This window comes from Suricata suricatta, chromosome 8 (genome assembly GCF_006229205.1).
Source record: "Suricata suricatta isolate VVHF042 chromosome 8, meerkat_22Aug2017_6uvM2_HiC, whole genome shotgun sequence".
Lineage (NCBI taxonomy): Eukaryota > Metazoa > Chordata > Mammalia > Carnivora > Herpestidae > Suricata > Suricata suricatta.
Window position 1 is genome coordinate 1,227,154 of NC_043707.1, and position 25,780 is coordinate 1,252,933.

At 60.8% G+C, this 25,780-nt stretch overlaps 1 protein-coding gene across 5 annotated transcripts in view; it reads left to right on the forward strand.

The window, feature by feature from the left end:
• Positions 1 to 25,780, forward strand: part of CRAMP1 (cramped chromatin regulator homolog 1) — a 53,052-nt gene that overhangs the window by 1,889 nt on the left and 25,383 nt on the right. For 2 of the 5 annotated variants that reach the window (XR_003912467.1, XM_029949596.1), the window contains exons 1-4: positions 8,565 to 9,620; positions 15,032 to 15,185; positions 19,617 to 19,700; positions 22,665 to 22,713. Coding sequence is in view for 4 of the 5 variants with exons in the window: in XM_029949596.1 (XP_029805456.1) it covers positions 9,252 to 9,620; positions 15,032 to 15,185; positions 19,617 to 19,700; positions 22,665 to 22,713 (656 nt within the window). In the remaining variant the exon portion in view is untranslated. Of the gene's footprint in view, positions 1 to 6; positions 141 to 744; positions 881 to 8,564; positions 9,621 to 15,031; positions 15,186 to 19,616; positions 19,701 to 22,664; positions 22,714 to 25,780 lie in introns of those variants that run through there. The other 3 variants (XM_029949597.1, XM_029949598.1, XM_029949600.1) reach the window with 3 other exon arrangements.

Below are 25,780 nucleotides of genomic sequence, written 5' to 3' on the forward strand. Positions count from 1 at the left end.
GTCCCCGCCGCCCGCCTGCCCGCAGGACCAGCACCACTTCCTCCGGTCCAGCGTCAGGCCGCAGAGCAAGAGGCTCAGGAAGGACTCGTCGGGCGCCGGGGGGAGCGGCGGCGCCGGCGGCTCGGGGCCGCGCGGAAAAGGTACGGGACCCCGGCCCCTCCAGGGTGGGTCCTGGGCCCCGCGGGGGGTGGGGTGGGTGCAGGGCCTCCCCGCGCGCGCTGCCGCCCACTTCGGGTGGCACCGTGGAGGGGACGTGCCCCTTTCTCCTCCGAAGAGGCTGTTGCTCTCTCTGCAGAAAGTCTGGGAAGAGGCAGGGAGTGTGCCTTCTGGGCGGCACAATGGATCCCCGGAGGGGGTTTTCCTCTAAAGCAGCGTCACACCTCACACGGGGGGGGGGGGGGGGGGTTTTAAACCGCAGACAATAGTTGGGAAAGGAAAGACGAAATTCGGCTGCATCTCTTTCCGGGATACGAGCTGGTGGATGGACAACAAAGGCGTGGGCTTTTGAAACTCATCTGATGAGAAGCCAGAAGCGACCGATCTCAGGGTGTGACTTGGGCCCGTGGCCCCCTGCCCCAGGAGTCTAGGTCCAACAGCACTGAGGACAAGGAGTCGCAGCCCTTAGACTTGCCGCCAGGGTTCCCTCAGGTGCCACGGGGAAGGCTGTCTGTCCCCTAGGGCGGGACCAACAAGTGGGGGGTGGCCCTGCGCTCTGACCTGATGGGCAGTGGTGCCGCGTCCTAGTTCCTTCCAGAACCAGCAGAGCCGCGTGCAGGTGCCTCGCTGATGTGTTCGCACTCCGTGGGGAGCCGCTTCTGTGTCCGGCCGTTCCCGAGCTGCCCAGAGAGCTGCTCGCAACTGCTCCTGACGTCCTTTCCGGGTGAGGCCAGGCCTGCGGCCATGTTACAGACAGCGGATGGAACAGAGTTCCTGTGCGTTTTGCGTGAAAAAACCTGTTATTTAGTACCTCGGGAATTTAAATTTATTAGACAGCCCTGACCACTTTGAGAGGGAAAGATTTCAGAAGCCAGTGGAGACCTGTGCCCAATGCGGAGGATTTGCCTGAGCTCTGCCTGTCCGCACCTGAGGCGGCGGCCTCTGAAATCCTGGGCGCACCAGGCTTTTTTCTTTTTCTTTTTTTTTTTTTTCTTTTTTTGGTCAAGGCTGGATATCAGTAAATTTAAAGTTGTAAGTGTAATCTAGTTTCGTATGTTTTGGAAGTTAAACTTTGGGTCATTTGCATTTACTTTGGTGTGAAAAGTTGCCAACCAACTAGGACAACGTTCATTTGCTTTGAGCAGCTTTCTGGCTCCCGTGACAGGCGTGCCTCGGTCAGCACCCAGGACCCCGACCGCGGTTTGTGGCCTCAGCTGTGGCGGGGGTCGGGGCCTCGCCGGCGTGGCCCCCTGCTCGTGTCTGCTTGTGCGACCCCTGAATCCGCCAGAGAGAGCAGCGCATCCCTGCAGGGCGAGGTGCGCGGCGGCCGCTCCCGTGAAGCAGGGCGGAGTGAAAGCCCTGGGTCCCCCGTAGGTGCCGGCTGAGCCGCAGTGACGCGGTGCCGTGGGCTCCGGTGTGCACTTAGACTCTGCGTCGTGCGGGGCGGGCGGGTGCTTGCTTTTGTCTGCCCTGATGAGCGGGGCTCCGACGGAGAGGGGCTCCTGGAGCAGCCTCCTGGGACGCCGTTGGCGCTCCCGTTCTTGCTTCTTGTCCCACTGCGTGGCTCGGAGCAGCGATCCACTTTATGTTAGGAAAACGGAAGCTTGTTAGGATTCGTGTCTCTTGTGACTTCGGTGTTTTCCTAGTTTAGCAAGCAAACATTTCCTGGAGTAAACGGTACAGTTTAATTCTAATGGTGGCTCCTAGGAGAGGAGTAGGAAGTAGGTCTGCTTCGCTTCACAGAGAAGGCTGAGCCCGGAGTTTCCTGGTGGGGTCTGATCTGGGTGCCACACTTCACCATGCCCGGGGCACCTTGCTTCTCAGGAGCCTCCGGTCATGTAGTGTCTCCTTGAGCAGCCAGCGAAGGTCGGGTTCTGACCGCGGGCCCCGCAACCTTCACGGCTGTTTCTCAGAGGGGCATGGGTCTTACTGCCTGGGGAGATTTCCCTTGTGGTGCTGAGCACAGATCCAGGAGAAAATGAACAGTCCTAGCATGTTTTAGGTTTTTCCTTCCAAAAATACGATTTCCGTTCATCTGGTTGTCGGCGGGTCTCTGGCCGCTTCCTTGCAGACGGGTGTGCAGAGCTTGCGGGAAGTCTGGACCAGTCTCGTGGAGGAAGGGAATCCACCTTGTGCTTCTCTCCCGCCCCTCTGTTTTCCTTCTTTCTAAGAGGATGCTCTTGCGTGAACGTCAACTAATTGTAATTTTTTTCTCGTGCAGTTCTGCTTTGAGGTCTTTGTGAATTTTGAAGGGCAAGATTTAGCACCTCAGTAACCTGGCATTTTGTATCTGTTATGTCAGTTTCAAGTGGGCACAGAAACTGAGGTTTATTGTTTGAATAATGTGCTCCACCTCACGGAAGGTAAGCCGCAAACCAGATGCCAGCAGGTGTGCCTGATGCCCGTGCAGCTGTCCCCGCTGCCTCCCCATCATGCCTGGAGGGACCCAAGGATGCAGCTGAGACTGAAGCCCAGAGTTTGTGCGTCTCTCAGCACCTGGCCCAGGACACAGAGCTCCCGAGGCCCTTCCCGCTTTGGCCAGTCGTGGTGTGGGTGATGCTGAGCAGACTGGTCTCTGTCTCGGAGCCTTGGTGTTTGTGAGCGTGGAGAGTGCCAGTCCCCGCCTCCGTGCCGGGAGCATCACCACTAAGCCCTGTCATAGGCCCTTAAAAAATCTCCCAATGCCTCTGTTATGGAAAATGTGGTTCGTTTTGAGGTTAGGAAGCTAGAGAGGCTGGACAGGTGGACATGGGCAGGTGACACCTGTTGGGAAGTGGAGAGAGCGGTCCCAGGAATGCTCCTGAGCCACTGCCCGCCCTGTCAGGACCGTTGAGGTGCGTGCCCCTCCCCCTCCCCTGCTCCCTGCCTGAGACTCTTCGCGACCCCTCAGCTGTGGGGGAGCTGGTCCAGAAAGTACCATCTCCGAAGTTGGGTGGTGTCCCCTGGGTCCTCTGTGCTCGGGCTTGGGACTCAGTAAGTCCCGGTACGGAACTGCGGGCTGCTTGTAGCTTCTAGACATCCTGTGAGCTGCGCCACCCCGGTGGGGCCAGCCTTCGGGAGATGAGTACCAGACTGGAAGGAGCGGGGAGCCGGTGGTCAGGAGACCCGGCTTCTCCCCCCGGAGCTGCAGTGGCGCCGGTCCAGCTGTGGGACAAAGGAGGAGTCCCTTGATGTGCCCCGGCATTAGGTCCCTTACTCTCACGATGGGTAGATTGAGATAGTGAAAGGGCCACCTCAGCCGTAGAGGTAAGGGACCAAGGGGCCAGCTTGCATTCGGGTGTGGGTCCTCTGTGTTTCAAGAGAGCGTTCTGGAAGGTAGGTTCCCTTAAGTCAGTGGGGCTCTGTAATCGTGGGCTCGGCCTGGCTCTTGTCTCTGGGAGAGTCCTGTGCAGGGAGCGGTCAGAGCGCCCTCCCCCGGCGGCGGGCCTGCCTGCCGCGCGCCCTCAGTTTGCTTCTCATCTGCTCTGTGGTCACTCTGCTGTCACTTCTCCGGCTCTTGGGCCAGGCCCCAGAAGGCCGGTTGAGGTATGGCCATGCATACTGCGAACTCCCTGGCCTTCATACTCTCGGGGTTGGGTGGGGGGACGATCAGATTGTCACTGCTCGCTGAAGCTATAGTGCTGTGATCCTTGTGCCCAGTGTGAGTCAGTAAGTGATGTTTAATAAAGTCATGTGCAGTAATCGGGGTACCTGGGTGGCTCAGTTGTTTAAGTGTCGACTTTGGCTCAGGTCACGATCTCATGGTTTGTGAGTTCTAGCCCCATATCAGGCTCTGTGCTGACAGCTCGGAGCCAGCTTCGAATCCTCTGTCTTCCTCCCTCTCTACCCCTCTCCTGCTGGTTCTCTCTCTCTGAAAGTAAATAGAGAAACTTAAAAAAAAAAAACCGGTTCAGTGATGACGGTACTGAGCCCACCGTCTGGGCAGGGGCACCAGGCTTTGCCAGAGGTTCTCAGACCTCTTCAGGAGAAGAGGAGGAGGGACACAGGGCGTCCCTCCCACACCCCATGTGGTGCACCGTGTGGTAGAAGACACAGCAGCCCTGACACATGGTTCTGTTCTGTGACACCCGACTGTGCACAGTAGGTCAGCAGACCTGTGTCCCTGACCACCTCAGATGTGGGCCCTGATGAAGCCATGTGGGGTAGAAAAACCCCTGTGACCCAGGGGCTCTCAGGAAATGGCTGAATTCAGAGCCGCACAGACTGTGCTGGCTTCGCGTTGAAGACCGGGGTGGGAAGCATAGGTGAGTAGATAGAGTCACATCTGAACATCGGTTTGAAGGTTGAGCTAATTTTCAAATATGTCAGTGGCTTTTAACACCAGAACTGATGTTTCTGTGGTGTCTATTTGTGGAGTTGGCCTTGGCCAACCAAGGATACTGCGGGATTTTCATTTTATGTCGCACGCCGTGTGTCCCTCTGGGTTACACGAAGATGTAAAGAGCATGGAGGGAATTAACAAGCTTTGTCTTGGGCGGCGCGGCGCGCGTGCACGCATTTTACGGCGATGTTCCGTAAGCGCAGCGTCGGCGCCCAGGACAGCCTGCAGGGTGCCACGGAGGTTGTCGTGTGTCGGGAACCTGGGATCTCGAGGATCTTTTCGTTACTTGCCCAACAAGGCGAGCCCGGGAGTGCCGAGGAGGCCGAGGCTGGAGACGCGGCACAGGTCACCTTCGGCTCCTGGGAGAGGATGTGTCAGACGCGGGGACGCCACACGGGGCCTCTGGCAGCATGGCCGCTCTTGCTCTGCAGAGCCCTGGGGAAGGCTGAGCAGGCGGGGGGCCTCCTGGTGGAGGCGAGCAGCTTGCAGAGACCGGAGGGCAGCCTGTGCCATGCCGTCTACCGAGGCGGCGCCCTGCCCAGGCATGGCCTTGCTCCCCGTCTTCCTTCCGGCCTTGGCGACGAGGGTGTCCCCTCAGTCGCGTCTGGGCCTTGAGAGTGAGCGTGGTCGTTGCGTCATTGGACACGGAAGGCGTGCACTGCAAGGGCCCCAGAAGCAGCCCCGTCTCGACAGCGGCATGTCGTGAGCGGAGGCGGCCAGGTGAAGGGAGCAGCACGTGTCGTGCTCAGCCTCTGAAGGGTCCCTGTCCTCTCTTACCGCAGAGCCAGGCGACGAGGAAGCCGCCCCGTGCCTGGAGACGTGCTCCTGTCGGCTCACGTTGGAACATCTTTCTAGCTAAGGGTGGACAAAGTGCAGGGACGCCTGCCTGTGTCCCCACGGAGGGACGTCACTCAGCACCTCGCGGTGCCCGTCCTCTGTCAGTCTCTACGCTAACGCTCCTGACCTCTGGAAGGAAGCTCCCCAGACTCCAGAGGCAGCCTCTGGGGTAGTGAGGTGTTGCATCTTCCGTATCTTCCCTAAATCAAGTCACCGGTTTTGTTTCTAGAGGTAGTCACACTCCAGAGTCCTAACTCTTGCCACGTACTAACTCTGTGACTTTGGGCAGTCATCGAGCCTGTCAGTTCCTGTCTCTGTCAGAGGCTGAGGGAGGGGTGTCGAGGTCAAGTTCCCTCCATTTCAGCTCGGTGTGTAGTAACGGCATAGAGGCCACTGTGACACGGGCGTCAGCTGCCGTGGTGCTGTGTGGCTCTAGAGGCGCGCGCCCAGGTTTGGAATGAGAGGCTTGCCTCTAGCTGCCCGGAGGCCTTGGGGCTTTCGTGTCTCAAAGTCTCTGTTTCCCCGTGTCTGAAACATGGCTCATAACTGCACACTGTGAAGATAGGAGCAAAGGGTTTGAACGTGCTTTAAAGGTGCTGTAGAAATCTGCACTTCCTTCCTGGTCCAAGCAGCCACACGGTGCGCCCTCCAGGCCACTGTCCCTGTGCCTCGGCGTCCCCATCTGGAAGTTGGGCATTGTTGCCACGGTTCCACTGGTGTGAGCGGCATGGGCGATGGTGCTCCGGGTTCCCGCAGAGCCGCGTGAGGGGAGGGCGGCGAGCAGGAGGCAGACGCCTAGCTCGTCGTGGCGGGGAGTGGGCCACCACGGAAGGCAGACCACGGCCACGCATCTGCATCCGTCAAGTGCACGCTCTGGGGAGCAGGCTGTGGCCGGAGTTGAGGTGGAGACCAGGGAGGAGGCTGCGGAAGTGGCCTCCCTCGGGTGGTACAGAGTGGGCCTGGGAACAGGAGAAGCTGGGCGGCCCCCAGGCAGCTGGAGGACTGGGGCACAGAAGCGGATGGAGAGGTGGTGGAGAGAGGGTGGGCTCTCTCGTCCGGAGGCTTGGGCTTCGGGGCCTGGCAGGGTCCCTGACCTGCTCTCCTGGGGCACCTCATCTCTTGTTGAGCATCTGCTGTGTGTGAGGCCTGGTGCCAGGCTTGGGCACAGAAAGGTCAGACCCTGTTCCTACCTTCAGTGACCTCGCTGGTGGAATCCTCTCTTGTACATTGTTTCCCTTCAGGTTCCTCTCTTTCTTTTTCCCCCCCCAAGTTTGTTAATTTTTGAGAGAGAGAAAGCATGAGCAGGGGAGGGCAGAGAAAGAGGGAGAGAGAGAGAATCCCATGCTGTCTCCATACCATCAGCATGGAGCCCGATGCGGGGCTTGAACCCACGAACCGTGAGATTGTGACCTGAGCTGATCGGACCAGATGATCATGACCAGTTGTTTGGACGCTCCAACTGACTGAGCCACCCGGGCACCCCTCCTCCAGGTTTCTTGGATGCTGACTTCTCATCATGCGGACTCTTGCTCACCCTCTGACTTGGGTCATCTGCCCACACCCACTCCCAGCCCCGAGAAAGACCCCATACCCACTCATTCTGCTCACAGTGGTCTTCTCTTTCCCCTGCGGCAGCTGCACCTCTGTCCCTGCCAGCTTCCCTGCCCCCCGTCAGGCATCACTGTTGGCATTGGAATGTCCCTGCACCGGTGGCAGGGTTTCCCAGGGGCCCAGCGTCTGGCCTGCCTTGGTGTCTCTGCTCTGCGTCTTGCTAGTTTCTACCTGAGCCGGAGCACTTGAGTGAGCCGGGGGGAAGCGCCCAGCCGTCCTCCCTAGCTTCGTTTCAGGGGACGGGCCAGCCAGCATGTCCCCTTTCGACGCTGAAGTTCTGGGATCCTGCTTTACTTTTACAAAGCATTCGAGGTCCTGAATGATGGTCGCCAAATGTTACAAATGGTTACTTGGAGTGACTTGCGTTGTTTCCTGAGCTTGAATGTTCAGACGTTTGCTTTATTTATCTCTTGCTCTGTCCCTGAGGTTCTATCCTGCTTGGAAGTGCTCTGTCCTGTTTGCCTTCAGGGTTCTCTCCCCTTGTCCACGGTCTCCCAAGTGCTGTGATCGAGACCTGTTGCGTGTGCCGGTGGGCCACCTGCGTGTCCCTTGTGGAGAGTATGAGTAACCTCCAAGCAGGCACAGCCCCAGCGTGGGCCGGCGGAGCGGGCAGCCGGGGGCGCTCATGGGGCTGCTGGGCAAGTGGCTCTTGGGGTGGAAAAAGCGAAGTGTTTCGCCAGAAGTCGAAAAGGACCATGAAATCCTTTGTTGTGGGTGGACAGCAGCCCTTCCTCCCATCGCTGCGCCTGAGGAATTACAGGCCCCTGGCTTTCAGGGCGTCGGTGACCTGGCATTGGCCTTGCCAGAGAAGCGCTCTGGTGCTACAGGAAGTGGCGTGGAGCCAGGTGTCCCGGCAGGTGTGCTCCGAGGCCACCCTTCGGAGACATCCTGGGGGGCCGCGGGTCGTTCGTTAGGTCATGTCTTGGGTTTGGTTTGGTGAAGAATGGCCCACGTCAGATCTGCGTTGAGGGCACCCTTAGCCCACTGGGTGGCAGGGAGGCCCCTGGGGGACCGTTGTGGTGCCGGCGGCGGTGGGAGCGGTGGGAGCACGGGCCGTGCTGGGGAGCCAGACGCCGCGCTGCATGTCGTGTGATGGGGGCAGTAGTCCCTGCTGTCTGGCACCGGGGCCACCAGCCCCCTGTGGACACTGACCACTGGGAGTGGCTGGTGTGAGCGAGGATCTGGCTTTTGTGTTTTATTGGATTTTGATTAGCGTGTCCAGGGCCTCATGTGGTGGTGGCAGGGACTTGGGACAGTGCGGCGGTGAGGAGTGGCTGGTTCTGGGACGCAGTCTTGGTGGCTCTCGAGGCCCCCACCCCTTCTGCGCAGGCGCTCCGTCTTTCTGCGCGGGGGGTGGTGCGTTCTGCTTCGCGGGAGCGGACTCGTGGGGGCAGCACGCCCTACGTCGGCCTCGTGACCCGGAGTCACGGCGCTGTGTGGACGGCGTGGAGGGGCCTGTCCCTCAGGCGCCCCTGCCCCGCGCCTCGTGTTTCCCCAGCGGGTGGGTCAGCATGTCGTGTGCTTGCTTCCCTGTGAACTCCGTGGCTTCGCCACTGCTCTGGGGGTGGACGCCTGTCGAGGGGGTGAGGGAGGCGCAGCCTCTCCGGGCAGGGGTGGGGTGGGGGGGCCCGCCTGAGGGAGCGGGAAGGCTGCCTCTCCGCGCAAGCTCGTGACTGTCTCGCTGGGAAAGCTTTTGGCGACATTCAGCGTGTTCCGCTTTTGCTCTCCCAGCACGTGTGTTATGGTCTTGTCCCCGCCGCTGAGGGCCCCGAGGGTCCCCAGGGGCGAGTCCGGTTCTCACAGGCGTGTGCTGGGGCTTCCCTTGCCTTTGAGGAAGAGCCGCATGGGTGGGAGGAGTGGGTTAGGTCATAAACGGTTTTATCGCTGACCCTTGCCCCTGCGTTGCCCCAGGAGCGCGGAGCTGTCCACCGTGCTCTTCCCGTTCTGCGTGCGTTCCCGGGGCTCGTCACTGCTGCTGGCAGAGCCCTGCGGGGCGCTCCGGTCCCTCTCGAACGTCAGATTTTGTTGGTGGAAATTGTTCTGAAAAAGGACTTTTAAGATCTCTCAAAGATTCCTTTAGAGGCATCACGTGATTCGCATAGTGAAGTATGGGATCTACGGGAAGGGGGTGGTTCACACTCGCTTAAGTGTTTCCTCAAGTTTGAATTTCAGTTTGTTCATTTGGAAAGGCGAGAAGTACTTCACCCCAGACACCCCTGGGGAGGAGAGACGCTCTGACACGCGACGTGTGTGTTCAGGTCACGGGGCAGAGGGTGGTCTGCCTCCGGCAGGGACGCTGCTGTGCTCTCTCGGTGAGCCCACAGAAATGCCCTTTCTCTTTTTTCTGTTTGTAAAAAGGTTGGAAAGAGTCAGGTCAGGAGGAGGTCCTCAGCGAGCAGCCCCACTGGGAGAGCGGTGGGTCCCCGGCGCCATCCCGTGGGGCGCCCCCGAGCCCGGCAGCCTTCGGAACAGATCACATGTAGTTCTTTCTCTCCAAGGAGCCGACGGTGGTGGGTCGTCGTCGTCCGGAAATGGGCCTGGGGCCACCGCGGCCGCCCCTGCTGGGGGCTCCCGCTCCTCTGCCCGGAACCTGGGGTCCTCGGGCGGCGAGAAGGAGGAAGGCAAGAAAGCCCGGCGGCAGTGGGAGTCGTGGAGCACAGAGGACAAGAACACCTTCTTCGAGGGGCTGTACGAGGTGAGCTCCGGGGCCGGGGCGGGTGGGCGCGGCCAGCCTCTCCCCCCTTCGTCCGTGGTCCCGTCCGCCCGCCCCCCCCCCGCCTTGCTGGCCACGCCGGTCCCAGATCTGCTAGCCCGGCAGCGCGGCGGGGAGCCCCTGGTGGGCCGCAGGCGGGCGTCCCCGAGGCCCAGGCCTCGCCTGCGGCCCTCGGCCCTTTATCCTCTGGTGTGGCTTGAAATACTCGCATGAGCGAGGTGGCTGTTGGGACGCGTCTCTGTCGGGTTCCTATCTTTTTCTCCCAAGAGTCTGTGCGACGCCTCAGGAACATTCTGTACTGAAGAGCGGCGTCCTGTCCCCGCGCCTTCCCCGTGCAGCTGAGTGGCTCATGTGGGATGGTTGGTCCTTGACAGGGAGGGACGAGGGGACACTTGGCACATCAGTCAGAGCAGGCAGTTCCACCCTGGGAGGTCGCTGCTGACCTGGGACGGAGAGAAGTCGCTCCCGGATCCCACTGCCCAGAGAGACGGTCGTGCTCTCTGCCGGCCATTTTCACTTCCGTTTTCCCTGATGCTTGTAACTGCAGCAGCTGTAACTCTTTGTGTTTTTATTTTTAAAAAATCATTTTTTTAATGTTTATTTTGTTTTTGAGGGAGAGAGAGAATGCGTGCACGTGTATACCAGTGGGGAGGAGCAGAGAGAGAGAGGGAGACACAGAATCTGAAGCAGGCTCCAGGCTCTGAGCTGTCAGCACAGAGCCCAATGCGGGGCTCGAACCCATGGACTAGGAGATCGTGACCTGAGCCGAAGTCGGATGCTTAACTGACTGAGCCATACATTTTTATTAATATCAGATACCTTTTCGGGCTGTGCTGTGGTTTTGCTCAGTGTATTGTTAACGCCTAGAAGTGTCCTACTTCACGTGTGAAGAAACCGGCCTGCACACTTGGTGCCTGTTTTTTTTTTTTAATGTTTTATTTATTTTTGAGAAAGAGATAGTGTGAGCAGGGGAGGGTGAGAGAGGGAGACACAGAATTTGAAGACAGGCCCCAGGCTCTGAGCTAGCCGTCAGCACAGAGTTGGCGCGGGGCTTAAACCCACGAACTGCGAGATCATGACCTGAGCTGAAGCCGGACGCTCAACCGACTGAGGCACCCAGGCGCCCCGGTGCCTGTTTTTATAAATAAAGTTTTCCTGGAACACAGCCATGCCCACTCGCTTGTGAATGGTGTCTGGCCGTTTTGGATGGCAGTGATGAAATCGGTCAGTGACTGCAGTCGCTGAGTGCCTACTTCATCTCGGTGCTTACCCTGTAGCCAGCCCTTGCTCTGTTTACCTGTGCTTGTGTTGTTGATTGCCGGGCCTCCCTCCTGATTCCGTGACAGATCACGCTGCAGTGAGCATCCGTGCGTGGTCGTGTGGACTGCCTCAGTGGGGTACGGCATCGGGTGGGTTGCTCAGTCAGCAAGCCTCCGTCCTTTAATAGTGACGTGAGTGGAGTGACGGAAAAGCCTTCCCACACCTGGCAGGCAGGGCTCCCGGTGGAAAGGCGCTTTGGAACTGATGCCCCAAAGTGTCCATGGAGGGATCAGAAACTCAGGAGCCAGACCTCCATGTTGAAGTCACAGTATCCCCGTGGCTGCCCGTCCCCCTCCGGGGGGCAGTGCTTTGGTTCTGCTGTCCCCGTTGGAGGCGGCCAGCGTGTCCATGCCGAGGGACTCCGCGGTCCAGGGAGATCGCGGGGTGTGTGTCTGAGGCTCGTTCCGGTGGGCGCAGAGTCCTTCGCACGGGTTCACGCGCTCTGTCCTCCCCGGTGCCGGTTGCCGAGCGCGGCGCAGAGGCTGGTTATGTATTCTCAGGCCCCAAGCCACGCCTCCTTCAAGTCGTGTTCAGTGTAGAGGAACGGAGGGTGAGGGCTGACCGTCTCCCGAAACGTGTAGCTGCTTTGGTGCGGCCCCTCCTTCCTGCAGGGGGTGTGGGGTGCAGCTCTGCAGGGGTCTGGCTGCCGGGCTGCAGAACGTGGGCGGGAGAAGTGCTCAAACATTAAAAAGTACCGGGAGGGTCCCCGGCAGTGACCTGCCCTGCCTCTCTTCGGGTAAATTGGTTCAGTCCCCCGTCACTGGGCCAGCTTTCTGGTTGGACATTTTCCCCATGTAGGCATTTGAGGTGTTCTGAAATCCTCGATCAGCCGTAGCACTTGACCGTTCTGGGCACTCCGTGCTTTCCACAGCTGGGACTGCACATCCCACGTGGCGCGTGTGTGTGTGTGTGCGTGAGAAAGTGCACGGGGGCGTGCCTCACTGCTGACCTGTGTGTGAGACGCGGGCTCAGCGGGCCTCTGGCGAGGCCTTGATGGAGGGCCGACAAGCTGGGGGGATGGAGGGGCGTGGGGGCTCCCGCGGGGTGTCAGTCATTCCTGCCGTTCCCGTGCACACGGGGGATGCAGACCCGCTCGGAGCGCAGAGGGGCGCGGGGACTGAGCTGCCGTCATGACCGAGAGGGACGGCGGGGGGCAGTCTCAAGCCTGACCAATGCACCGACTCCAGCGATGGCATGGAGCCTTGGTCACCTGTGTGAGGGGGTGACGTTTCCGTGCTGTCTCCTGCTCAGACACTTCCCACCTCACTTGGGACAGTTTTGGGAAGGCCTCAGACGGGCCAGGCATCCCCGACTCTTCCTGTGGCCCCGACAGGAGCTGACGTCATCCCCCATGTCCTCTTACCCGCTCGGTGTCAGTCCTTCACAAAACCCGTCACGGACATTGCGTTTTCCCTTAAGTGTGTGACCCCCACCTCAGCCACGTGGCCGAGACTGTGCTTCGTGTTCACTGGGGCCAGAGCTGCAGGCTCCGCCCAGGGCAGCACAGGGCAGCACTGGGGCGCACAGAAGTCCCCCAAGGGCCAGGTCCGGTGAGGGAAGTGTCACAGGCACGTAAGAAGCTGGGAGCCTGGCGGACAAGGGCCACGCGAACTCGGGAGGCAGCGTCTTAGCCTCCGGCTTTGGGACTCCCCGAACCGGATTCTGGTTCCAGCCTGAGTGCGCCTCCTGGGTTCGGTTCCCGCTGCGCTGTGGGGCTGAGATGGAGAGGCCGCCTGCACCGGCTCCCTCGGGGCTCTGATCCAGGGCCGAGGGTGGGGGGCGCTCCTCGAGGAGGGCGTTGAAGATGCTTTTCACCTGCCGTTGTGTGTGTTTTAAAAAAAAAAACTTTTAATGTTTATTTTTGAGAGAGAGAAAGGGAGGGAGAGACAGAGTGTGAGCAGGGGAGGGTCAGAGAGAGAGGGAGACCCAGAATCCGAAGCAGGCTCCAGGCTCTGAGCTGTCAGCACAGAGCCCGACGCGGGGCTCAAACCCACGAACCGTGAGATCATGACCTGAGTTGAAGCCGGATGCTCAACCGACTGAGCCCCCCAGGCGCCCTCCCAACCTCTTTTTTAAACAGTGAACAAGCTCTTTTTTAAACTTTAATTTTTCATTAAAAAATGCTTATTTACTTACTTTGAGAGAGTGAGAGAGCAAGCAGGGGAGGGGCAGAGGGCGGAGGGAGAGAATCCCACGCTGATGCTGACGTCAGGGAGCCTGGCGCAGAGCTCCACCCCCGAGCTGAGACCGTGACCGGCTCCAAAACCGCGTGAGGTGCCAACCGGCGCAGCCACCCATTGGCCTTTTCTTGACTGTGCGTTGTGACACCGTGTCAGACTTGGAGGGACAATTGCAGGAAGAGCGCAGAGAATCCCACGCGCCGCTTCCCGGAGTTCCCGGGCCTTCGGCGTGGCCCGCACAGTGAGCTCCGACGTGGGTGCGGCGGTGTTTCCCGACCGGCACGTGTTGTTGGGCTGGGCTGCTGTCCCCACCGTGCCCCTTTTGGATCGGGGTCTCGTGTTGCAGTCAGTAGGCACGACTCCTGAGCACTCCATCGGGCCCCCCTTTCTTCGGCTCTCAAGACCTGGCCGCTTGGGAAGACCTGTGGGCTGGCGGGCTGAGTGCCCCTCGCGCTGGCTCCTCCGAGGACTCCTTTAAGCACACGTTCTGCGTTTTTGCCAGGAGTGCCACGGGCATGTGGGCTGTCCAGAGTGTGTGATGTGTTGCGTCCCGTCCTGGTGCTGTGACCCTCCATCACTGCGTTCCGGCGGCACCTGCCAGGCCCCGCACCATCTGGTCCTTTTTTTTTTTTTAACTTCAGAAAGCATAAATCAATCTCCTGTGTTTCTTTCTTTCTTCTACCAACTCTAGCAGCTATTCCCACTTCTTACCTGAAATAACAATCACTATAGCGTTTGCCCAGTCGCGGTTTTCTGACTCTGTTATTCCTACACTCATCACTTGAAAATCCTGTGCCAGAAAAAGCTCTCCCATCCCCCCTATTTAGGTATGAATTCAGTAATTTGTTTTTATCTCTGTGGACGCAGGGATGCGTAGGCTAGTCTGTGGGTCCCAGCCTGTTCCTATCATTGTTGGCTTTGTTGCCCAGGTTGTTGCAGATGGGGCCCCTGGGAGCCTTTTCAGGCTGCCTCCTGCGTTGCCCCCCAGGCTCTGGGGTGTCCCGGGCACTTGCCATGTGCGCACAGCAAGATAGTCCAGCCTCACTGGTGCTTTCCCTGTCACCATGTCACCCTGTCACCATGTCTCCAAGAGGCCCTGGTTCCTCTTGGGAAGTGGGATTTAGAAACCGAGATGGGGTGCTGGGGGTGCGCGGTGCTGCCGGGCTGTTGTCACCACTGGGCGGTCCCCAGGCCTCCTTACCGCCTCAGCTTCGATGGGCGTCAGCGGCCCCTGACCCGCGCTGGCGGTGACTGTGAGCAGTTCCAGTCCGAAAGTCTCATAGATACTCAGCTTTTGCAGGAAGGGGTTGAAGGAAGCAGGGCCAGTAGAGGTATTCAGAGCGTGTTCTGTGCTTCTGTAAGGGCTTATATTGGCTGCCCCTATTTGAGTGTGGGGTACGTGTTCAAGCAGTGCAGAAGGTTCTGGATGGTTGATGTACTGTTTTCAGGAGCCAGGTGACCGGCGCTCTGGGCTCCGCTGTCTTTGTGCTGTGTGTCCTGTGGTTGTCCTCATGGCGCCATTTCCTTTCCTGGTCTCTCGGGGACTCTGGGCATTAAGCCCTTCGCCTGAGTGAAGAGCGTTGTGTCCTCCTGCCCCGAGGCCTTGCCTTTTTGGTCTCCCGTGCTGTGACAGTTGTTTCCCTGAGTTTCTGTTGCTGCTTTATACATTATTTGAGTTAAAATCTAAGTTTCCACGCACATCTTGGGGGTTTCATAAAAACAACAAAAAACAGCCCTGAGGTTCTAGAGGGGGTGAGGTTGCAGCTGACGCGGTGAAGGACACAGGCTTGACAGCAGCGCCTTCCGGTCCCCTCTCTGCTTTCCTGGGAACGGCTGTGGTGCGGGAGGCGGCCTTGTCACCTCTGCGCCTTTAACCTGTGCTTGACTTTCCAGCACGGGAAGGACTTCGAAGCCATCCAGAACAACATCGCCCTGAAGTACAGGAAGAAGGGCAAGCCCGCGAGCATGGTCAAGAACAAGGAGCAGGTCCGCCACTTCTACTACCGCACGTGGCACAAGATCACCAAGTACATCGACTTCGACAACGGTGAGGGCGTGGGGCTCGGCCCGGCAGGCGGGGGGAGCTGGCTGCCAGCGCGCGCCCCCGACGCGTCCTCTGGCGTTGTTCTCTCCCGCCGGGCGGGCCTGAGGCGCACCACCCCTGCACGGGGCCCCCCCGCCCGCTCCCTGGTGGCGGCTCCTCGGGGAGAAGGCCTCGCTCTCCCGCGGCTCGTGTCTGGGTTGGAAGCCAGGCTTGGGTAGCCGTGTCTTCGGTTCACGTGCCCGAGTCGTGTCTGAGCAGCCGCTCTGTCCCTGCGTGTCACGCCAGCTCTTGGTCATCGATCCCTCCCTTCTCAATGTTACACTTGGCTTCCACAGCCTCACTTGTGGCCCCGCCATTCCACACGTCTGCACCCATTTCTGACCATTCTGTGTAAACAGTACGAATCCTCACGTGGGCGGACCTTGATGGCTGTGGTCATTCCCGCTTTGGGCCTTTGCCGTGAGCCCGTGCGTCAGCCCTGGGGGCCTCCCGTGTTGCTGCCTGGGCCCCGTGTGTGGGCTGCTCTCCTGGCACGTTTGTGTCTTGGAGCCACGTGGGAGCCAGCACGGCCCGGGACACCCGCAGGGCAGGACACCGGTGCCTGGCCTCCTCCTCTCGCCTTAGAGATGCCCAGAGAGCACCGCTCAGGCCCGTCTTTCTGTAAAGGGCCAGAGGGCAAACAGTTTGGCCTTTGGGGTTTAGAGACTTCATCAGAACTGCTGCGTTCCACGGCCTGAGCCCATTTGTAGACCCCACGTACGCAGGTGTGTGTCTCCGTGTCCCCCAAGCACTTCCTTCACAAGAAGACGCCATGGGCTGCTTTTGCCAACCCCTCCCCTAGAGGAGTCCTTTCTCGCTGCCCCTGGCCAGTATGGGAGCCTTTGGGGACAGGGCACCTAAGCTCCAGACGGTCACGGTTGTCACCTGATGCTGTCCCTTTAACTTTTCCCCCTTTGAATCTTTGTGGACGTCTGTCACCCGCCAGAGTTCTGCTGGTTGTACCTCGGAGTTCCTGGTGTCTGGCCCCACCACCCAGACCCCTCAGTCCCGCTCTAGACCATTACTCTTCTCCCCGTTTGGTCCTGCCCTTCCTAATCTGCCCCTCACGTCGCCACATCCGCAGCAGGGCCGAATCTGCCGGCCCCGTCCTTCCCTGCCCCCCTGCAGCCTGAGCGCTGGCCCGCGCCCTGCCGGCCGAGCCCGCAGGATGGCGAGTCGGGGAGCCGAGCCCCGCGGCTGAGCCAGCGCCCTCTCCCCGACGCCCCCACCGTCTTCTCCGCGCAGCTGCTCCCCCTCCCTCCCTTGTACATGGGCCTTCAGGCCACCTTTCTTACACCGCGGGATTTCTCCGTGTGCTCTCCGTCCAGTGACGTGACTGCAGATGAGTAAACTTCCTCTCCTCTCAGACCAGCAGATCATGTCCAGTGTTTTTATAAAGTTCTTTTTTAATGTTTTATTTATTTTTGAGACAGAGAGAGACAGAGCATGAGAGGGGGAGGGGCAGAGAGAGGAGACACAGAACCGGACGCAGGCTCCAGGCCCTGAGCTAGCTGTCAGCACAGAGCCCGACGCGGGGCTCGAACCCCCAAACGTGAGATCTGACCTGAGCCGAAGTCGGAGGCCCAACCGACTGAGCCACCCAGGCGCCCTGCATCCAGTGTTTTTAAATGATACAGCGTCCCCGTCCACACAGCACCCTCCTTCTTCCGAAAGTTTTTCTCCGGGGAAACTCACACAACAGCTGAAACGCGACGCATCTCCTCATGGGCGTCTTGTCCTGCTCGTGGCGCGTCTGCCTTCCTGCCAGGGCCCCGTGTGTGGGGCCCGGCTCTGCGCAGCGTGCGGCCCTGCCGGGCTGCTGTCCGGCCAGCAGAGCGCTGCCTGCCCACGGCGGGAGTGCCCACCTCTGACACCTCGGGGCTCCCCTCCAGCCCTCGCGGGGGGCGCGCACATCCCGTGTTTACAGCACGAAGCCCACCCGGTGCTCCCAGCCGCGGGGGCCTCCTGTCCAGCCTGGCGCCTTGGTGGGGAGAGCAGATCACAAAGGGGTGGGCGGTCCCAGCGCCTTCTCCTGGCCTGCCCGTCCCACGGGTGGCCACCACCCCCGGTCAGAGTCGGCGGCTCTCTTGCGGGTGCCATTTTGTTTGTTTGCTTTCAGCGTCCCTGTGACCGTTAACAGAAGATTGTCTGCTGGTCTGGGTGGGCGGCGGCCAGTCAGCCACGTGCCGTCCTCGAGCAGGCTGTCCCCGCGGCACCCGTGTGTTTGAGGGCTGTGCTCGGGTCACTAGGTTATCTGGCGACAGCAGCACCGGTCCAGGTCTGCCGAGGCCAAGCAGTGACGACACCCGTCATCTTCACAAATCCCTTGCCCGCCGTCGGCCACAGGAACGGTTGTAGCTCTTTGGCTCTTTGAGTTGTTTTTTTTTTTTTTTTTTTTTTTTTGGTGCTTTTTCTTTTTTGTCGCACATCCTGTTTTCTAGAGGCTTTCAGTCATCGAGAGAGGGGGCTCTGGTCCTGGAGAGCTCGCTTCTGCTGAGAAGGCTCCCTGCGGGCACAAGTGCAGGGTGGGGACAGGGAGGAGGTGACTCGGGCCGCCGGTGAGCACATGGTCTTTCACCCCGACTGCCACTGTCTCAGGGACACTCAGGCCCCCAGGGCAGATGCAGTGTCACACACACGGGGCTTGTTCTCGTTTGGTTTTAGAGTCACCTCATCCCCCTGGATAGCTGTCTGAACCTCCTGGTCCCGGCAGGCCTGCCTCTTCTTCAGTCTTTACGCGACTCTGGGACAAGGGGCAGACGAGCCACCGCCCTCTGGTCCCACTCCTGCACCGCATGTCGGTTCCACAGCAGGCCCCGTTGGGTCAGACCAGCACGCGTCCCTTCTGTAGGGTGTGGCCCCCGTCCCTGCTGTCCTCTACCTGATCTGTGTGCTTCTTGGGGTCCCAGGATAGCGGCCTCGTGAGAAGAGCCGTCCCTCTGTTGAGCTGATGGCTCTGCCAGGGGCTCTGGCTGGTCCCGGATCGCGCTCCACGCCGGGGGCTCTGCCGGGGGCTCTGGCTGGTTGTGGGCCGCTCTCCGCACCCATTGCGGCTGCCCGCCCCGCTCAGCCCCTGGCAGCCGTAGACCTGCTGTTCTGGACGCTTCTCATGGATGGTATCCAACAGCGTGTGGCCTTTGTGCGTGGCCTCCTCACCAAGTATCGAATTTTCTCGGCGCATCCATGTCACTGCAGGGGTTACAGCCTCGTTCCCCTGCGTGGCTGTCACCATCCTGTGTTGGTACAGCCCGTGCTCGTTTGCCTGCTGCCCCGGGTCCTAGAGTGTCCTGAGTAGCGGTCCCTGTGGAGATCCAGCGAGGCCTTGCGGAGCAGTTGACCAGGGGTGTAGCGGTTTCGGCTCCTCACAGCCTCTGTGGGTTTGGGGCCTTTGCTTTAGATCGTTTGTTCAAGGTCGTGTTTTCTCCTTGCTCACGTAGCATAGTTTCCTCTTCCCGGTGGTGTAATCACACTCGGTGGATGCAGGAACTTTGGGAAAGGGTCTCCGAGGAGAAGCCGGAGAGAGCAGTCATGAGGACAGTGGAGGGTGAGGTGACGGAAGAGGTGCCAGGCTGCTGGGGCCAGGCTGGTAACTCGTACCCAGCTTTGCCTTCAGCTCCTATGGCACTCGGGTCACATGGAAGGGTTCTCTCCTGTCTCAGACCTCAGCAGGCAGGCAGTCCAGGCGGGTGCCAGGGACCCAGGGCCTGCCCTGTTTCTGTGCTGCCGTCCCTAGCACACTGCGTGAGTCCAGGATGGCCCCAGGCAGAAGTTCTGCAGGAAAGAAGGGGGGACACATTCTGTCCTGAGTCTGTCTTCAGTCATTTCCGGAGCTTCTGGAAACCTGCTCACACCAGAGGCCAGGACCTAGTGGGCGGGCTGGGATGTGTACCTTCTGACGCGGATGCACTGCTTCCCCACGAAGTGGGTCTGGTGCTCAGGAGGCGGGGGAGAGCGGGTGTCATAGGGGCCATGGCTCCTCTTCCATGTGGCCGCAGGCGCGGGGCGGGTTGGTCACCAGTCAGCTTCCCCGTCCTGGGGCTGCCGGCCTCACACGGAGCTCGGGTGGATTCTGTGTGTGCCGGGAGAGATGGAGGACGGAGGGCATGGTCACGCCCCACCTCTGCCTCCGTGGAAGCCGGCCACACTGACAGGCCGGTTTCTCCTCCTGGGGGCCGGCACGCTGCCTGGATGTCACGCGTTTTTTTGCCCCTTCCCGGTTTTCTCGTTTAGCCTTATTTTACAAATTGGAAAAGCGTCCCTGTGTCCCGTGTTCTCTCCACTCCGAGTCCCCGGGGTTGACGCCCCGCACGTCCCTGCTGTGCCCCGAGCTGGCCGGCCCGGCGCGTGTGGCGCCCCCCGCCCCCGGCTAACCCGAGTCCGCTCCTCGTCTTGCAGTGTTCTCCCGCGGCCTGAAGAAGTCGTCCCAGGAGCTGTACGGTCTCATCTGCTACGGCGAGCTGCGCAAGAAGGTTGGGGGCTGTGAGTATGGGGCGCCGGGGGTCCCCACCCATGCTCGTGGCTGCTCCTCCTGGGGCCTGTTGTCCCGTTGCCTTTGGGTCTTTGTGGCCAGGGCTCTTCCCCTCTTCTTCCGACCTGAATCTTGAAAACGTCGTAGGAGCAGTGAGCTGGCCAGCCCGACGGCCCCTCGTGCCTTCCCTTTCTCTCAGGCCAGGGTGTCGGAGACCCCCTCCCCGCACGTGCTCTCTCGCCCAGGCATCCTAGCCCTCGCCCCTCAGCCTGTGGCCTGAGCACAGGGATGCTGTCCTACACGCCTGCTGTCCTGTCCCCACCCCGACCCGCCTCGCTCTTACCTATCCGAGTTCAGATTTTCCGGAACATTCAGCACCCCCTCCAGGTGCCAGTCGGGGCCGGTTTGTACCTCTGGCGTTCCTGGGGCCGGCACGAGAGCAGCCTTGTGTTTGGTCTTTGGAGACACCGGGGCTTGGTGGGGTCCAGGCGCCTCCGCAGGTGCCTCTCGGCCCTTCTGCTTACAGCCAGATTGCCGCTGGACGTACGGTTGCTCTGGCCTCCTGGGGCGCCGAGCGGCTCTCGGCTGACCTCGCCTCCCTGTGTGACTTCCGACGAGAGGGGCACGCTTGTCTCTGTGGGTGTCACTGGCCACCATCACACGGGGAAGAGTGCTTGCCCACAGGGCCGCTCCCAAGGTCCCTTGACACCGCATGAGGGGCCACCTAAGGGGCAGCAGGGTGGCGGCATGGAGGCAGCAGAGAGGCAGGGGGATGGGCGTTTACGGGTTGTTCTGCACATGCCAGCCTGGCTGTCCCCGTGTCCCAGCCAGCAAGCTCTCAGCCCGTATGACTGTGTGACTCTGGCGGCTTCCTGTCATCTCCCCCCGCCCCAGTCATCGGGATCCCCTGGGCTTGGACCTCAGCCCCTCTTCCTGCCATCCTGAAGCTCAGCTGACCCAGTGCTGCTGCTGGTGCCTCGTTGGGCCCCAGCCCAGCCGCACATCACACTCACGCCTGTTCACTCGCACACGCACACAAGTGCACGCACCCTTTGAGGCTCTTGTCTGAGCCCCCCCCACCATGGGTCCACTCATGAGGACACTGTTGGGTCACTCCGTGAGTCTGCAGAGAAGGGCAGGCCTGGGGCCTCCTGGAGCAGGGCACCTGCACGCTGCAGTCTCTGGGCCACGTAGGACACGTGCTCAGAATGTATTGGTAACAAATACGCCTTTTGTCCTGGAGGTCTCGGGACACGCGTGAATCCTGAAGCAGCAGATGTGGCGTCTGTGCCGTGTTCCTGGGCCTCGGACACGCGCTTCTCGTGTCCAGCCGTGGCAGCTCCTGTCCTGGGTGTCGTCCCCAGGGCTGAGCACGCTTTGGTTTGATGAAAACTAGGGACTGTGGGTTCTGTGGCTGTCAAGTGACTGAGTCTCCCTCTGGGGCTGCTGGGGCTGTTCCTCCTGCCACAGAGGCTGGTTTGGGGGCGAGGGCAGGGACACCCCCCCCACCCCATAGGTTTAGGCCGCTCTTCTTTGATGGGCGGCTCCTTGGGTACTGCCCTCATGGTGCCTCACCCCTCAAGTGGTAGTGGCTCCGCCTCCAGGCCTTCTGTCTGTCCGCCTGCCAGACCCAGCACCAGCGGACCCTGCCTTCCCCATTTGTCTGTCAGCTTCTGCCTCCTCTTTGCTCTCTGCTCATGTGCCCGTGAGCCTCCAAGACAGGCTGGCCTGCGGCCACATGCTTGGCCCCGCACACGCTGCTGTCAGGCGGAATCCACGCTGTCCCGTGTGGCGGTGGGCGCTGCTGTGATGGGTGCCCGGGTGGCCAGGGCTGTACCAGGCGGCCGGGCTTGCCGAGGGGCCGCCTCCACACAGAGGAGTCCCTTCCATGCGGGGCTGGCCTTGTCTGCGTCGGCACGTGGCCCTTGCGCGTGGTTGTGAGTTCTCTCAGTGGTGAGTCATCTGTAAAGCTTGGTGCTGTTTTCATTCTTTTTTTTCTTCTTTAACTTTTTCTTCTTAACGTTTATTTTTGAGAGCAAGAGCGAGCCACTGCAGGGGAGGGATGGAGAGAGAGGAAGAGAAGATCATAAACAGGCTCAGCACTATCAGCTCAGAGCTCAACGTGGAGCTCAATCCTATGAACCACGAGATCATGACCTGAGCTGAAATTAGGAGACGGACGCTTAACCGACTGAACCCCCAGGCGCCCGTAGGCTGTGTTTACCCCCGAGAGGTGTTTGGCTGGACGCGGAGCTCTGGTTCGCTAGTTTCCGCTTCCTTCACTTGGAGGCTGCCCTCCCAGTCCCCGGCTGGCACGTCCTGCTGAGAGGCCACTCGCCCTTGCGTCCTTGCTCCTCTGCAGGGGGCGTGCTCCGTTCCTTGGGCTGCCTCAGATTTTGTTCTTGTCTTGGTTTTCCTTCTGGATGTGTGTTGTTTTTTCCCCAAAACGTACAGAGGAGTTCAGAGACTTTGTCAGTGGCCCGCAAACCCCCGGAACGACCCAGGGTGCTCTGCATGCTCTCTGTGGCCTCGGTCGAGGACGGCAGTACTGCGGGGAGGGCAGAGGAGCGCGGCGTCCGCTCTGGAGAACTCACAGGCTCTCGGCTCGTCACTCATCCACCCGGACACCAGGGGATTCACAGCAGACACTGTTGTGCCCACAGATGACCGAGCCCAGGGGGAGAAGTGTGTCCCTGAGCTCGGAGGCTAGGGATACAGAGCGGCTCGGCGTGGTGGCGGTCTGGGGAGGAGGCGGGCAGCGGGTCCCCTGAGAAAGTCCCCGTGGAAGGAGGGACACGCAAGTGCGGATGGCACCCTCAGCCCTGGCTCTGCGAGCGAAGCTGCGGCTGCTGGAGGACTTGTGATGTTCTGTGACGGAACTGGGGTGGCCGCTCTCTGCTGGAAGGGACCTGGGACCCTTTATGCCTTCTGCTCCGAACCGCTCCGTGGTCACGCCCGTTTACTTCTGTGTTTAGGTATGGACGACAAGAACGCCACGAAGCTGAACGAGCTCATCCAGGCGGGGTGAGTAGGCCCCTCGTGGGGACGCTGCTGCGTGTGGCGCGCCCCCTGTTCCCTGAGATGCGGGGCCGGAAAGACGTGTGCGCTCTTCCCTCTTGTCCCCGAGGTCCCTGAAGTGCCGCCCTCCCCGGGGTCCGAACTCACGGTCTCCTAGAGCCCCGGGAGAGCAGGGTGCCTGGCTTGCGCTCGTCCCCGTGGGAGCAGCAGCGTCCACACGGGCCTCCCCGCTCCCGTTCCCATCTGTGTGTCAGGGAGTGCCTTCTCCTCTCGCCAGGGCGGCCCTCCCTCGCTGCCCCGTTGCCCCGACCCCTCTCCCGGGCTGCTCTTCCCGTGCCCGCAAGGGGAGTGACGCTGGGCCTGACGCCGCGTTCTGCCCTCTCTCTCACGGCTTCTCCTGCTCGCAGAGCCCGACTTCATTGGCCGTTCCTGCCGCAGAGGTGGCATGTGGCCCCTGTGACATGCCCCATCTTCTGTTATCCCATGGCACTTCGCCCACTGGTCCCCACTGCAGAGCTGGCCTTGGAGCCCTCCTGCACTCTGTCAGCCCCGGCCTCCAGCCCTGAGACTGCCCGGTCTTCTTTCCTCCCGACCCTGCTGGTGCTGTGCTGAGCTCTGTGCCCCCGCGTGCCCTCTGGGGGCTGTGTTCACGCTCCCAGGGCCTCTGTTCCCTTTCCGGGTGAGGGAGCCCAGATCTACCTTGTCCTTCGCTTCTGTCCGTCAGTTCATAAATCCTGTCGTGTCACAGGCCTCCCCTGGGCCCCAGCTGGGAGTCTCCTGTGGTTCTGGGAAGCCCCGACCCCACACTCGGGCCTCCTGGCCGCCTCTGGCTCTTCTCCCCGGTCAGGTGGAGGCGGTGCAGCCGGCCTGTCCGGTTCCGGTTCCACCCCATCGGGCCCTCGGCCTCATAGGTGCCCTGACCACCCCCTGTTCCACGGTCGGCGGGTTCTGTGTGTGTGGATTTCTCACCAGGCTGGTCCCTTGCCTCTGCCTGCTCTGTCTGTCCCGCCTCACCTCCCCTGACCCCTGCTCCTCGGCTCAGGTGGGCCCCCCAGCCCTCCCCCAGACCCCTGCTGGTCGGAGGCTAGGCACCTCTGCTACCTCTGCAGACAGGCCTACGGCATCCCGGTCCCTTCTCTCCCCCCTCCTGGTGTCGGATGGCCTGGAGCCCCTGTCCCTCAGGGTGAGTCCTCTGGCTGCAGCCCAGCGTCTCTGCTCACGGGTCCTCCTGTGAAGTCGGGGCTTGTTTCTGTGAACGGGCCTGATGGGGACGGCTGTGCACATCCCCGATTCAGCCCCACTGCCGGGCAGTCCCCTTCAGTCAAAACTCGTGTCTGTGGGTAGACGGAGCCTCCTGGAGGCTGCCAGCCATGGCCTTGTGTGTCGTTTGTCATGCCCCCCCCCCCCCGCCGCAGCTTCTGAGCTTGTGGGCTCTTGGAGCAGCGTGTGTGTGCCCGGGAACCTTGGAGGGAAGGAAGGCGAGGCGTCCTTGGCCCAGGCGGTTTCTGACCTTACTGTGGGCCGGCAGGGGAGAGCTCCCGTGAGGCGGATGCGACTGCGGGAGCTCTCACTCGACCTTGTACTTGAGTCACCCCGGAGTCCTTGGCTGAGTCTCTTCCTGGTTCTTTGTGCTCAGGGCTTGTGCGGCAGTCGGACGGGAAAGCCATGAGCTTGTTCGGCTCCTGTCATAGGCTCTGTCTTGGTCTTGCTGGGAGGGCCCGCACGGGGACAGGGACAGTGTGGTCTCCGGGTCTCTGGGAGGGCATGTGGGCCTAATGTCTCACGACCGATCCGGTGTGAGGAAGGCACGTTCTGGTAAGTTTGAAGGTTGCCGGAGGATCAGGGGTGGGGACTGCTGGGGACCCGAAGGTCCGGGTAACCGCAGACACGGTGCCAGGTGTCCTTGGTCTCAGCGAGGGATGGTCCCAGGAAAGCCCAGAGGTGATGTGATAGGATGGCTCTGGACAAGCAGGGCTTCCCGTTTGCTGTGATGTTTACAGTTGGGTTATGACCCGTCAGCAGTAAACGTGCATGTGTCTGGACCGATGTGATCAGCGATTGGGTGACTCCGTGGGGGACAAGGGATGAATTTCCCGGGCAGAGTTCCATGTCACTGTGTGGGGCCTCCGGCTGCCGGGAGGGGCGCACAGCTGCCCATGCCTCGGTGCGGGCTGCATGCAGGGACGTGGGAAGGAGCCACCCAGACACCATGTCACCCCGAGAACAAGGTCAAGGCTGACAGTGGCGGGTCCGGTTGAGGGCATGGGAGGGTGTCCACCTTCCCAGTGAATCCTGTGACTTTGCAGGCTTGTGGGGCCACAACCAGAGTCACGCTGTGGCCCCTTCCCTCCTTCCTGCACCCCGGGACCTCCTTCCTGCTCAGCCCTGTGAGTGCGGAGTCTTCGTCGGTCCCACTCAGATCAAGAAGTCAGGGGGGTCGGTTTTTGCCTCCCACCTCCCCAGGACCCGCCTTATGCCCCCCGCTCTGCTCTGGGTAGGAAGGAAGCGGACACACAGGCCCTGTTCATAGTGGTGGGCGTGGGCGGAGAGCTGTCAGAGCTCCGGCTGCCCAGTGGTGCCCGCGGACCCCACAGCCCCGCCTCTAGGGAGCGCTGAGATCAGTGGGAGCCACCCTGGTAACATCTCAGATTCACTCTTGCTAGCAAAGGGGCGTCACAGAGAGACTAGGTTCTGGGCCTGTGGGACTGGGGACCTGTGTTCCCGGGTGTGGAAGTGAGGCGGGGTGGCTCAGAGCGTGCCTCCCACCTCACCGGGATTCTTTTTGGGTGGTAGATTCTTTTATTTTATGTTTATGGTTGAGGGCGAGAGATGGTGAGTAGGGGAGGGGCAGAGAGAGAGGGAGACACAGGATCTGAAGCAGGCTCCAGGCTCTGAGCTGTCAGCACAGAGCCCGACGAGGGGCTCGAACCCACGAATCTCGAGATCATGACCTGAGTTGAATTCAGATGCTTACTGGCCTGAGCCACCCAGGTGGTGGGACCCCACCCCTTCTTGACTTCACAGGTGTCTTTTATTATTTGAGTCTTTAACAAGAGTGCCTTTGTCTAGAAGA